Source organism: Aedes aegypti, chromosome 3 (assembly GCF_002204515.2).
Source record: "Aedes aegypti strain LVP_AGWG chromosome 3, AaegL5.0 Primary Assembly, whole genome shotgun sequence".
NCBI classification, from domain to species: domain Eukaryota; kingdom Metazoa; phylum Arthropoda; class Insecta; order Diptera; family Culicidae; genus Aedes; species Aedes aegypti.
In genome coordinates this window covers 224,623,417-224,638,170 of record NC_035109.1, presented here as the reverse complement: position 1 = coordinate 224,638,170, position 14,754 = coordinate 224,623,417, and the positions used below count along the sequence as shown (strand labels likewise).

At 36.4% G+C, this 14,754-nt stretch overlaps 1 protein-coding gene across 2 annotated transcripts in view; it reads left to right on the top strand.

Moving 5' to 3' along the window:
• LOC5570568 (peptide transporter family 1) overlaps positions 1-14,754 on the top strand; it is a 107,507-nt gene that overhangs the window by 77,441 nt on the left and 15,312 nt on the right. For both annotated transcript variants that reach the window (XM_021849499.1, XM_001653186.2), the window contains 2 exons: positions 6,092-6,170; positions 6,231-6,459. In XM_021849499.1, the coding sequence (XP_021705191.1) occupies positions 6,092-6,170; positions 6,231-6,459 (308 nt within the window). The remainder of the gene's footprint in view (positions 1-6,091; positions 6,171-6,230; positions 6,460-14,754) is intronic.

Sequence of the window (14,754 nt, the reverse complement as noted above, 5' to 3'; positions counted from 1 at the left end):
AAACATCGTTTTTGCTCCACATCGCTCATTCGATTCTAGATCAAATTCTGAGTGTCCTCCCAAAATTTGAGCTCATTTGGATGAAAACTGAGACTGCACAAGCCCTTTAAAGTTTATATGGGAATTACTATGGGAAAAGCAACCAATTCATTGAATCGGTCATAGTGTGAGCCCATGTGCTCTTGGAGATTAGAACTACGTTGATACTGTGAGACACAATAATCAGCTACAACTTTGCCGAAGACCGTTTTTGAATCGGACACCCCAGTAATTAGTTATTGATTTTTGAATGAGTTGTATAACTTTGGCTATAATAATTGGGCTGCACTGCAGGCATCACTGGATATATGCAGTAAAACATAGTAGCCATGATTTGTGCGTGCTATCTTTCGCGCCACGTGCAGCAATGTTGCTTGTTCAGAAGTTAAATGAGCACTGCTGAAGAATTTGTGACTGGATATAAATCAATAACTAATTACTGAGGCGTCCGATTTGAGAACGGTCTTCGGCAAAGTTGTAGCTGATAAATGTATCTCACAGTATCAACGTAGTTCTAATCTTTAAGAGCACATGGGCAAATACTATGACCGATTGAATGAATTGGTTGCTTTTCTCATAGTAATTCCCATATAAACTTTAAAGGGCTTGTGCAGTCTCAGTTTTCATCCTAAAGAGCTCAAATTTTGGGAGGACACTCAGAATTTGATCAAGAATCGAATGAGCGGTGTGGAGCAAAAACGATTTTTTAACCACTCTAATAACCATCCCTATACGTATGTCCGTCGACCCTTTCCAGCAAACCTTCTGCAGCGCTACGATGTCGAACTTGCGGACTCTCAATAATTCGGAAAGAATGCGGGTACTTCCCAAGAAATTGAGAGACTTACAGTTCCATGATCCGAGTTTCCAATCGTTAGTCCGTTTTCGATGCCTGGGTCTATGCCGATTGTTCCGGTCCGAATTTACATTGTATGCTTCCTGTACTGATGATTTTAACGGCTGGCTTGTAAGGCCTGCACCAACCCCCTGTCTCGCCGGAGGATCATCGTGCACAGCACTGTTTAGAGTCCCACGCTGGCACTAGGACGATGATCAGCCGCTCCTAACATGGAGAACAGACACTGTTTTCAGCCGCCCCTAACATGGAGAACAGACGCTCTGATAAGCTACACCCTCAGAAGAGAGGAGCCCCCCTTCCCTGTCAGCATACGACCAAGGTTCCACCAGGGTTGGTTACCCGATCTTCCCTACGGTTACTCGTATCCCAGGGGGAGGTAGGGATAGGAGTTACTGGACAAGAGGCTAAGGACCACAAATGGGGTCTATTTTATACCTGCAGGTACGCGAAGTACCAATGGTACGCATTGTCCAGTCATTTACCACCCCGAAGACAATCAGGTTCTTATTTATTTGATGGAAATACAAATTTTTGGACATACACTCATGCCATCAAATCGAAGAGGATTCCGACACTCTCCGCATTTACAATCAACGCAAGACTTGGAATTGCCATAGCAGAAACAACGCTGACCACAGCACGTTAGTTTCCCGGGCAAGAACGTAGACAGGATTTTCTTCAGGATAGAAAACTACTTCAAAAATAATTTCTGGCCAAACCGACAGTTTTTAACATCTTCATTTATAGGTATTTGATAAGTTCTGTTCTTGGCGTAGTCATCTTTGCGTAGTGGAACTTTTCGTATAATTTCTGGTGGAACTGAAACTGGTGAAACGTATCGTTTAATTTCCGGAGGAATCACGATTTAGGAATTCTAGGAGGAAATCTTTGAAAATAATTCGTGAAAATTTTAGAGGAACATCTGGGAACGGAGTTCTCAGAAATTCTTGTAAGATCTCATAAAATAATTTAAGGACGATCTCCTAAAGGAATTTTTGGAGGAACTACCAGGGGAATTCCTGGATAACTCCCGAAGGGATTACTGGAGGATTCTCGGCAGCATTCCTGGAAGAACACCTGGCGGGATTCGTGGAGGAACTCCGGTTGAATTCCTGGTGGACCAACTCGCGAAGAAATTCCTGGAGGAACTACGGTAGAATTCCTGGAGAAACTCCAAAGGAGTACCTGGATGAACCTCAGAGAAATTTTTGGAAGAATTCCGAAGGGAGCTTCGAAGAGATTCTCGGTAGAGCTCCGAAGACTGTTCCGGAAAAATTTCAAGATTAACTCTGGAGGAATTTCCCGTACAAACTCTGGACTTGACGTGGATTTCTCTGGACGATTTTCCGAACAAACTCTGGAGTATTTCCCGGAGGAATTCTGAAAATGTTCTCATAGAAAATGCTCAGGAATTCCTGAAGGAACTCCGGAATAATTCCTTGAGGAATTCCGAAAGAACTTCTAATGGATCCATGAAGAAAATCCGATTGGATTCCCGGTGAAGCTCCAAAGGAATTCCCGCCAAAAACTTTGAAAGAAATTATTAAGGAATTCCTGGAGGAACTTTGAAAAAATCTTGGCGGAATCCCCGAAACAACTCTGAACGAATTCCTGGAGTAACTCCGAATGATTTGCTGGAGGAGCTCCGGAAAAATTGCTCAACGAACTTCATAAGAATTCCTGGAGAAAATCAAGAGGGAAACGCATAAAAGTTCCTAGAGGAATTTCTGAAATAACTTCGGAAAAAAATCCAAAAGGAACTATGAGAGAAATCCATAGCAATTCGCGGTGGAGCTCTGAAGAAAAAACGGACGATATGCTGGATAAATCCAGAAATATTAGTGAAGGAACTACGTGAAGAAATTCCGGATGCGTTTCTAGAGGAACTTCGGAAGCGTTTCTGAAAGAACTTCGGAGAAAGGAAGTCCCGGTGTAGCTCCGGATGAACTTTCCAGGAAGTACTGGATGAAATCCAGCGGAGTTTTTGGAAGAACTTTGGAAGAATTCCCGGTGGAAATCCAGAAGAAGTATCAAAAATTGCTTGATGAAATCCAGAGAAATTGCCTGAGTAAACGCGGGAGGATTTCTGGAAAAACTTTTAAAAAATCCTGAAGGAACTCCGTAGGAACTCTGGAGCAATTACACGAAGACTCTAGAGGAATTCCCAAAGAAACTCTTGAGACAATTCCTGAGGAACTCTGGAGGATTTCTTGGAGAAAACGTAGAGAGTTTTTCGAAGTAACTCCACGAGAATCCTTAGTGGAACTCGGGAGAATTTTCGATGAATTACTAGGGGAACTCTGAAGGATTCCTGGATAAATTCTGAATCCGGCATTCGAAATAATTTCCGGCGAAGCTCCAAAAGAATTCGCGAAAGGAATCTGGAAGAATTCCTGGAGTATCTAAGAAGAAATTCCACGAAGAACTCCGAAGAAATACCATGAAAAACTCTGCAGATATTTTCGAAGGACATCCGATGCAAATGCTGGAGGATCTGCGGAATATTTTTTAGAGAAACTTCGAAGAAATTCCTGAAGAAACTATGGAGGAAATCCCGGAGGAACTCTGGAAAATCCTGAAGGATCCCCAAAGAAACTCCTGGAGGAGCTCCAAGGTATTTCTGAAGGAATACTGAAAGAATTCCATGAGAAGCCATGGAGGAAATCTGAGGGCATTTCCGGTGGAGCTCCGAAGATATTGCCATAGTACCTATGGTAAGGAAGGCTTCCGAAACTTAGCTCCATTGATTTATAAAACAGCTCATCTAGCGGGTTCACCAACGATATTTATAAGAGTTCCTTGGAGGTATTTTTTTAGGATTTTTCTACAAATAAAATTCTTGAAATTCCTGCTAATGACATAGAATCTAAATTGATTTCCGAAAAGATTCCTTCCACCCAAGTTCCTTGAATTTCTGGAGAAATCTATCGAATCATCACGAAATTCTTGAAGTAATTTCATAAGTAAACTATGACAGACCCAAAAATAAATAATTGAACAATTATTTATTGAATTGTATGAGATAGAAGCCCCAAGGGAGAATTTTCTGAGAAAAAATATTCAAGTTTATTCTACGAATGGCGTGAGGTGAGAATTGTCCATTTGATTTAAACAGCAAGTCACTTCACTCAAGCCGAGAATTGTCTCCTTGCAATACGTCACGTACAATTCTCACCTCTCACGCCTCTCGTAGAATAAGCCCAATTATTAAGAAAAAATGAACATATTCACAAGAAAATACCTGAAAAACATCTTGAAGTTACGCTTGGAGAATATCCTGAGAGGCATCTGTGGATAATTTCCGGAGAAAACCATCGAAGTATTCTTGATTTAATTTCAAGCTCTATTATTACGAAAATAGGAATCATCATTTACAGAAAAAAAAGATTGGAAATCAGTTGAGCTGTTCAAAATTTATGATTCTTTTTTTTTTTAAATGAAAAATCTAATGCGCTGAGGCCTACAGAGTGTGCCGATAAAATGACTAATGTTTGTTTTCAAAAAAATATATACATCAAAAACAAAAAAAAATACATCGCTGAATATTTGACAGTAAACGTAAAATTTTCTGAACTTTCAAGAAAAAATTGAAACAGCCCCTTTGGTCCCGATACTTTCATAACACGAAAAACGGAAATTTTTATAAATATTTTCATGTAAAAGAAATGTGTAATTTTATATTTTTCTTTAAAATTTAAAATCTAGCTTTCTTTTTGTCCAAGAAAATTTAAAATCGGTCAAACGGTTCGAAAGTTATGATTTTTTTTAAATAAAAATTTTGCAATGTCGTGATTTTTCTGGTCACCCTATTTCGGAAATGGCCACCCTAATCAAAAAATCCAAAAACACGTGTATTCTTATTTCGGATAAGGAACAAACTAGTCACAGAATTCGATGACCCACTAGATCGGTTTTTCATGGAATGGCTGTATATTTATTTTTATAGAGAGCTTAATCGTTAGGTAGGGTAGATGTACCAATAATGGAGGAACTAAGCACTATTGAACTTAATTTAACTGCCTAAATTCAAGAAGCGCAATTAATGTACATGTTGATGTTGTAACGGGAAGTAACGACCATTGGCTTAATGAGAAAAAATATTTCATCACAGTAATCCACGGCATGTCAGAGAAAAATAATACCTCCACTACTGGTACACTGTTCCTTTAGTTGTGGTATATTTTTAATTTGTGTTCCTATAGTTGTGGTATCTGTGGTTTTCTTATGGGATCCTCCACTATAGGAACACTTTACCGCAACTATTGGTACAAGCAAGAACAGTCTTAGCAATTTTAGTGATATTTCAACAGTTTTAAAGCAATTTGAACGCTCTTTTCAACTATTCCGTGTATCAACAAGCCAATACGTCAATTGTCAATATCGGTTCTGTGGCTAATGTTATAAAATCAGTGAAAACGGCACTACCGCAACTATAGGAACACCCACAACTAAGGGAACACTTACCCTACATATAAATTCTACTCTTTTTAATAGTTTCATTTAAAATTCTCATACTCTTTAGAACATGTACTTATATTAACTGATCTACATAAATTTGTAAACGTTTTTCTCCGAATATTTCGATCGACAATCGCAGAATAACATATAATGAAAACCTTACAGGGAAAATAAATTCGATTTCATTACAGCAGTGTTGCCAATTATCATGGTTTTAATTGTGCTTCGAGAGGTCTTATGAAAATAACGCATTTTTTCTCTATTGTGCTTCAAGTATGACGTGGGGACTAAATAAGCAACTAAATAATAAGACTATATTAGTACTTCCATCATAACTTGCATTAAACCTTAAAATTCTAGTCATTTCAGTTCATATTCGCTAAGAGATCGGATTTATGTTCTACTATAAGTGGTCTGTCAGGGATAAGTGCCGGACTATTTAATTCAATAATGATCGTAGAACAGATTGTTTGTTGGGTTTCAAAACTGCTAAATCTCATCGATTTTTAATTCAAATATAAAGATTCAAATATTATGGATTCCAACGAAAACAAAATGACAAAAAGTATCCTACTAATACTCTTAGTTTTGCATAAATTTTCCTTAAATGATTACCTGAAATTATGTCATTTCGTTTAGTATGTTGTGGATTCTTCATTACCAGAGCCACCCGCCTTATCTAAGGTAACCTCGTTTTACCGAAAATTTGTAACTCTGTTTTTTTTATCTTTTCAGCCCATACGATACCCAAAATCAATATTCTTCATAATCAGCAATGAATTCAGCGAACGCTTCAACTACTATGGAATGCGAAGTAAGTTTCTGCGTTCGGATTACTGTGTATCACTATAATCCACTCAATCTTCTATTCCAGCTGTTTTGGCTTTGTACCTCACACAAAAACTCAACTACGATGACGATTCGGCCACCGTGATATATCACGTATTCACCAGTTTGGCTTACTTTTTCCCACTGATGGGTGCCATCCTTGCCGACAGTTTTCTCGGAAAATTTAAAACGATCCTGTACCTGTCCATCGTTTACTGCATCGGAAGTACACTGATTGCAATGGGGGCTATCCCGCCCCTCAATCTTCCTGCGACGTAAGTAACATGTGAAATTTTATACAATTCTTGCAAAACTTATGATCTCGACCTAAAAGCCATTGGTAACTGTTAAGCAGTGTTGGGAAACTCGTGAAAACTCACTGATAACTGCAAGCTCGTTCGCGAGTATGACTTGTACACAGCTTGAACTCTCGCGTGAGTCGTGAGTTTCAGCTGTACAACTCATACTCGTGAGTGAGTTTTCGACTAACACTAACTCAATCGTGACTAATTTTACTCACTTGAAGTATTGTGAGTATTCTAAAAGCTTGCGAATGGCCCAAATAAATAATAAGCAATAAGTAAGGCTATTCTTGGGGCGGCCTGATTCAAGTGATAAGATGGAAATTTTATTCTGAAAACTATTTGATGCACGCGAAACATTATTTTATTATGAAATCTTAACACAAACTGTAATGCTCCGTATTGCATCGTAATCGCTTTTTTTCTCCTTTCTTCTGGCGTTACGATTTTACTGGGTCAGATCCTGCTTATTGTCTTTATGCATTTTTACATTTTTCAACTATGAGCTCTCTTTTCCAATTGTTCCAATTGTCTTCTGTTTTTGCATTCGCATTTCGTAAGATTGAGTACCAAAAATTTTCAACTTTACTATGTTTCTTCAAAACTTATGATTTTCGAAGTATTTTTACAAATGCTTCAAGCTAAGTATGCTGTTTAGCTCAAGAAAAGTGAACATTTCTGCGAAAAGAAATGGTCAAGAAATTTTCTACAGTGAACCACATTTGAATTGACATTTCTTCTCAACTGCATACTGCGATCAAAGAAAAATGCTTTTCTTAAGCATTTCTTGCAAGAAATTTACCACGCATCGAGATAGGCGATTACTTTTCTGTTGAAGTGCATACTTCCCATAATAATGCAAAATTTTTGAACGGGGAGACAAAAGTCTTATTATAATCCTCTAAATAGATATAACTGACACAGTATGATAACCTATACCTGATCCTACTTATGTCAGCAAAAATATGCAGATGTTTATGCTTGAAACATTTGTTTTAAACAATATTCAACTTACAAGTAAGCACGTTAGAAATAAATTCATAAATTGGTCATTTTCCTGTACAACTTTGGTAAATTTAAAGTTAAAAAATTAAACAAAAAAAAGTTGAAACATGTGGCTAGTCAGTACATTCATTACACACTGCTCGAACCAAACATATATCATTCTATGTCTGTGTCCATAAACCGGTATTCTAAAGGACATAATAGTCATGAGACGAATTCCATCCAGAATGAGTCAAAAAAACATAAAAATCGTGCTCGATAGTCTTCGATTTGGATTAAAGGCCGGTTTGCTACTGACAAGAAAAGAAATCGCCTATCTCGATGCGTGGAAAATTTCTCCCAAGAAATGGTCAAGAAAATCACTTTTTTCTGATCGTAGTACGCAGTTGAGAAGAAATGTCACTTCAAAGGGGGCTCTCTGTAGGAAATTTCTTGACTTTTTCAGTCAAGGAATTTCTTTACTTTTCTTGAGCGAAACAGCATACTTAGCTTAAATATTGAACATGTTTTCGGTATGCTGCCCGTAACTGCATATTTGTAACATTCGACAAAAGTAGGCATTGAGTAAATGGGATACTAAGTTTGCATTTCACTGCAGTATGGGAAGAAACTGAAATTTCAAAAAATCATTAATAATTCAAAAGAGCTTAGTTGAGGCTCAAATTTTGTACAACTCATATCGCATATTGGGTAAATGGTCAGAAAATAATTCTAATAGAAATTTCGTTGCTACTACATTATGAGGCTCATGTATAATCTCAATGTGACTGTTATGCGGTTACAATTGCCAATGTGACAAAACAACTTGGTATTTTTTTCAAATTTTCTAGAACAATCTCACATATTTAAGTAAGTCGATCGAAAGTATTTATCATTTGATGACTCTCCATGGTATTAGCTCCAATTTGCCAAAAATGTCGAATGTGACTGTTATGCAGTTATGGGCAGTATGGTAGAACAAGTGTTTTCCATAGAAAAATTGATCATTTTGACTCAAGAATAACTTTTGAAGATGACCTATAAATTTTTGCATGCAACTTATTTGAAAAATTCTAACTCCGAAACTGTTGATTTTAGAGAAAAAATGTTCTATGAAGAAGTTGTAGTGAACCGTTTGGACTATAAGAAAAAAATATACACTGGAAAATTATTTGTCAACTACCGAAAAGCTAAACATTACAATTGGATTGAATGAACAAATTGATGTGAAGTTGTACGAAAAAGTTACATGTCTTCTCAGTGATAATCGAACTCACGACTCCCTAATCTCTAGTTAGGGCGCGATACCCCTTCGCCATGAAAGGACTCATGGACGCAGAAGTTAACCTGAATTCGATTTCAGCTCAATTCGAAAATGGTTACATCTAGAGAAATAATTCATATAATCATTACGGTACAGAATCACTTCAAAGATTCTTATTAACATATTTTTACATAACATATTTATTTGATATTTTTTCAGTGTGTATTTTTTTCTTGTAGGCCAAACGGTTCACTACAACTTCTTCATAGAACATTTTTTCTTTAGATCAACAGTTTCGTGGTTGGAATTTTTCAAATAAGTTGCATGCATAAATTTATACGCCATTTTCAAAAGTTACTCTCGAGTCAAAATAATCGATTTTTCTATGGAAAACAATTTTTGTATCATACCAAAAACATGTGCAAATTTTAAAGCAAATCGAAGGTGGTCGAGTTCTGTGACTGACCGATTTGACATGGAATTCGTCAGGAGTAGTTAACTTCTTTTAACTGATACTTACCATATGTGTAATATAAACACATCTTGAAAAATGTTTTGTTAACCTCTGCTCAATACTTTGTGTGTCATATACCTACCTTGCGAAAAAGAAGATAAAATCATCCAAGGAGCAGTTTTTCAGAATGTTTTGAAATTACTCACACCTTTGTATTGTTGGTTCTTCTCTTCTTCTTGGCATTACGTCCTCACTGGGACAGAGCCTGCTTTTCAGCGTAGTGTTCTTATGAGCACTTCCACAGTTATTGACTGAGAGCTTTCTTTGCAAAAGTTGCCATTTTCGCATTCGTATATCGTGTGGCAGGTACGATGATACTCTATGCCCAGGGAAGTCAAGGAAATTTCCATTACGAAAAGATCCTGGACCGACCGGGAATCGAACCCAGACACCTTCAGCATGGCTTTGCTTTGTAGCCGCGGACTCTAACCACTCGACTAAGGAAGGCCCCACATTATATTGTTGGTATTTGACTCAATTTTGTGTAACTTCGTTTAGGATTGTAATTGATTTCGTTGCACAACCTCTAGCTTGTAAAAGCTTTCAATTTGATGTAATTGAGATGATCTTCTCTATGATGCATTGACCTGTGACCGTTTTTTATGTCAGTTCTCAAAAATCCATATGGATATGCATGAGACTTTTAAGAAGTTACTGTAGTTGTTTCCAAATGAAGTAAATGAAAAATCTCGGTTATACACACCTTTACGGTTAAGGTTGATTCCCAGTATATTTGAAGATGAAATAGTTACTACGGTTTGTCATGGGTCAACATATTCAAAAAATCGAATAATGTTCAGATTAACTGTCACGAAACGAATTTTTGAACAGTCATTACTCTAAAACTAGTCATTCGATTTCAAATCTTCTTTCACAGTCATAAAACTTGACTCTTCTACTAATAAATAAAAATATTCTACATAGTCGTAGCAAGAAATAAAGAGTCTTAAGGGTGGTGTGAAAATATGTCTACCTAAAAAAAGAGCGTTGCAATGGTTCAGAGCTTATATCTCAGCGATCAGACAAAAATAATATAATTCTCGAAAGCTTATTCATACAGACTCAAGTCAAAAAAGTGTACAAACTTACTTCATCGATCCTACGTGTTTCGCAAACGAAATTCTACATGTTCCGCTCTGAACCAACTCAATTTTTCACTTTTAGAACGTTTAATTATCGGATTTACAAAACGACGAAAGTAAGATTTTCAACTTTCTCAACCTAACCACTACTTTCGCCGCCCCGCTGTATGGAGAGACAAAGTGACTTAACCACGAATCAAAACAAAACACTACTTAAGTCGATTTTACACTGGTAGTAAAACGTCGCAAGTAACTGAATAGAACGGCTTATCATTTTGTTATAAAATTCTTGTGTGAAATAATAGGAACTCCATAGTTTTTGAACGTGAGCTCATTGTATGCAAAATTTAAGCAATGTACACGGTGAAAAAATGTTAAAAAGGTGATTCATTTTGAAACAGTTTTAGAAGACAAGTTGTGATTCTTCTGAATTAATTTTCTCAAAACCGTATGGAAGTTACTTACGTCGATTTGAAAAAGTATTCGAGAATTTTATTTCACCGTTAGAAGCATTGAAGACCAGTATTGCAGGGAAAAATATCAAACAGAGTCGTAGCAAGACAAATGGTGAATGGGGTGCTCCCATTTGAAATGTTCACCAAACATATAAAAAAATATGTTGGTGCCGCTATTCAATCAATTTTTTATTTTGTTTCGCGATTCGACACTTCTTGTGTGGATCTTCAATAGAAAAATAATAAACATGGTATCATAACTTTACAATGAATAAAAACGATTTTCGATTTTCTTTTGCCATTTGCATTCTTAGAGAATATCTTTCAGGAATAAATAATATTGCACATAGTCGTAGAAGATACAATGTATTTAAAGGTTATGCCCTATTTCTTGGTTCCGTTTGCTTGTAAATCAAAATTCAAAGCGATGACATGTAGATTTCTGTCATAAAATTGGTTGTAGAAGTCAAGTTGATAAAATTTAATAGAGATATACACTTTTGAAAACAATCAAATTTTTTTCCACCTTAAAACTAAAGAAAAACTTTTTTACACCTGTTTGTTTGTAGCTCAAAATTCAAAGCAATCACGTTTAGTTTTTTTTCGGCATTAAATTAATTGCAGAAGTCAAAAGAAAGACAAAATAAAAACACGTAGGGTGATGTGCTAGTATCCATCGTATTAAGCATTGATCAGTGAGAACTGCAATTTTCCCAGTATTGCAGTGAATGATGCTGATAAAAACCGATGCAAACAATTCTTTCTCAAAACGGCTTTAGCATTGTACAATAGCATGTTGATAAATCTTGATCTCTTTTTGGAAATAATGCAAAGAAAATGCATCTTACCGTATTCTCAGTCCGTCGTATCGTTTTCAACTCCGTCGCAATCAGTTTCCAGATTCGTCTCACAACTTAGGGCTCACTGTGTGTATTGAATGGTTAAAACACAACATATCAACGCTATAATAAAATGTTTTACTAGATTATATAAATCTACTGGCATCTCCCTCCATTCCTTCAGCATGATGGAATATACTAATTTCCTTTAAAATTCATTGTTCGTTATCAAAATTCAGCCCAAACATATTAACACAATTCCTTTTGACCGTACAATTATGGTATTTGCTCACAGTACAGCGAAAACAACACAATCAAAGGAACCGTATTTTTACATCGAGCATCGCGCACACAGCTTTTTTTTCTCAGTACGACGGATTAAACTTTGTTTACATTCTCAATGATACGCGGCGATTAAGGAAATTTCGTAAAATTTGGTGATTTATTGAAGTTTTACGGCGTGTGATTGGAATGAAATCCTTCAGTGAAGAAGTACGAAGGTTTTCCATAGTGAAAATAAGTGCCCGGCGAAGTAAGTCACCCACGGGGGCGGGAAGAAAGTTGTGTTGGAAAGTGGTGTGGCTCAGTCGATCGCTAAGCATTTCTCTCAAATCTTGTTCGTCCATGCGATTTCGGTGAAAAAGTGCAAAGTGGATAATTGAACTGAAGTTATTTACCGAAATACAGTAGTTTTATTGCATTTTTGAAGTACAAGTGTACAAACCATAACAGCTTTCACAAAATTACACTTGGATAATGAATCTATGTTGAAGGTAAGTTTGAATATCCGCCGTAGTGGAACATTTAAAGTTTGATACGGCGAATAGTAGCGCTTACGACGAAGAAGAACAAAACCCTAGCTCTTTCGAAATACATTCGCTAAGGAGAACATATTAGAGTAGAAATAGAAATTTTTGATTACACACAAAATTTATTTTACCCAGGAAACTACGTAAAACCCTGTTAAATAAATATATATGTTTTTAAAGCGATATATTGTCAAAGCGATGATATATTGTTTTTCCAACAACAAATTGATTGTAGAAGTTAAGATAACATAAAAATTTGAAAATAGCACATTTTTTATTACACTCAAAATTTATGTAATCTAGGAAACTAAGAAAAAGTTTTTGACATTGAATTGATTGTAGAAGCCAAGTGAACATGTTTGAGTAGAAATAAAATGTTTCATTACTCTCAAAATTTATTTTACTTTAAGCTGTGATATTTATAGTTTTTTGAGTGAAACAATTTGTGTGTGCGATCAAAATTTTTTTAATTGGTAACGAGATCTGACAGGGTGTCCCGCGTTTGGTGGGACATATATGGTCGCCTTATTTTAGAGGCATAAATTTTGAAAAAAAAATTATATTGTTATTTTTTTTTAAAAAAACAATACATTTTTAGTGCAGACTAAAACTATATTCTAAACTCAAATATGTTGAAATAACTTCTATTTGTAAATTAATACCGAAAACAAATAAATGTTATCGCCAAGCATGGGAAACATTCACTCGAATATTGCATTTCTCTCGCTCACATCCACAAGCGGTCAAGAGAGAGATTGCCGTTTCTCCGACCAAGCTGAGTGTTTCAATTTCCAATGCGCTTTCTTCTTGTTCGCCGAGCGACAAGTTAGACAAAAACGGCAACAGAATGATTCACTACCGACTCCTTGTGCCGAAGGCATCCGATTGCTGTAGCGAATGATTCTTTACATTCCGATTCCGCACGAGTGGCATTCGTATTTGAGAGCTGAAGAGCGTTCACTGACTGGTAATACACAAGGCAAAATGTTTCAGTGAACGCAAAATCTGTACATTTCGCAGGAAGCTTTCAGTGATCGAATGGCGAACACGTTCTTTCGTGTCTCCAATTTAAGAGAGGATAGGTGCTCTCTCCGCTCCGTATATATCTTTTCATTTTCGGTTTATCTCAATCGTTTACGATTCGTCGGGATTGCGCTCACCCTAGTAGCGTTCGGCAGTCATTGAACATTCGGTGGCAGCAGAAACTTTGCAGATATTTTATCGGTAGCGTTCGGGGGAGTGAGTGAACTTTCCCATGCTTGGTTATCGCTTTAAATTACGATGTATAGGCTCTTATATACACGGTGTCTTTGTGGAGCAACTTTATTACAAAAAAATAGGTATGTCTCAAATTTCATACTTAAAACAATTAGATTTTTCTCTTTCATTTGCGACCAAAATCAAAATAATCGGTCGGGGGGTCCAGAACATTTTTTTTAATATTGTGTAAAATGTTTATGGATATGTGTTGTTGTACCGACGCACATTGCGTGGAACGTATGGAGGTACGGGACAAACTGCAAGATCAAACCATTTGAATACCTTGGCATGGAAATTAAAGTTGTTCTTGGTCAAAAGAGCTGTAATAAGCATAAATGACATATGATATACGCATAATCGCAAAACTGTCTCAAGCATCATTTTAATTATTTTCCACGAAAACCCTTGAAAATCATACCTAAATTGATCATAATGATGTAAGAAGTTATTAGGAAATATTTCTCGCATAACTTATGATCTCGTCCTAAGGTGAAGATGCATCGAAGTCAAACCTCGAATTTTCAAGAGCACAAATCTAGAGAACCAGACAACCATTTACGTCGAACATTTTATTGATTGGTCGCCACCAGCGAGTGACCAGTGAGTTACCGGTTGTCTGCTTCTCTAGACTTGTGCTTTTGAAAATTCGAGGTTTGGCCTCTATGTATCTTCACCCTTAAAACCATTGAAAACTGAGTATGTAGCTCGTTGTTATTAAGCAGATAAACGGACCAAAATAAAAACTGTCACCGCTGGGAGACAGAGGAGGATCTATTCTTCATCGTAGCATTGTGAAATAAAGTGTAAATCCATTCGTTTGCTCAGTAATAACAAGCTACACACTTGGTCACCTATGGCTTTTAGGACGAGATCATATATTATGCGAATTGTCTTTTTTTACTCGTAGATACAAAATTGAAATACCGGAACCTTTTCAAATGTATTGCATTCTTGCACATAAATTACAAATCTTATTAATTTAATTTTTTATTGGAAATAGTTGCTTTATTTGCTATTCTAATAGGTGAATACTTATAGATGAATAACAGTTTTAAAAAATG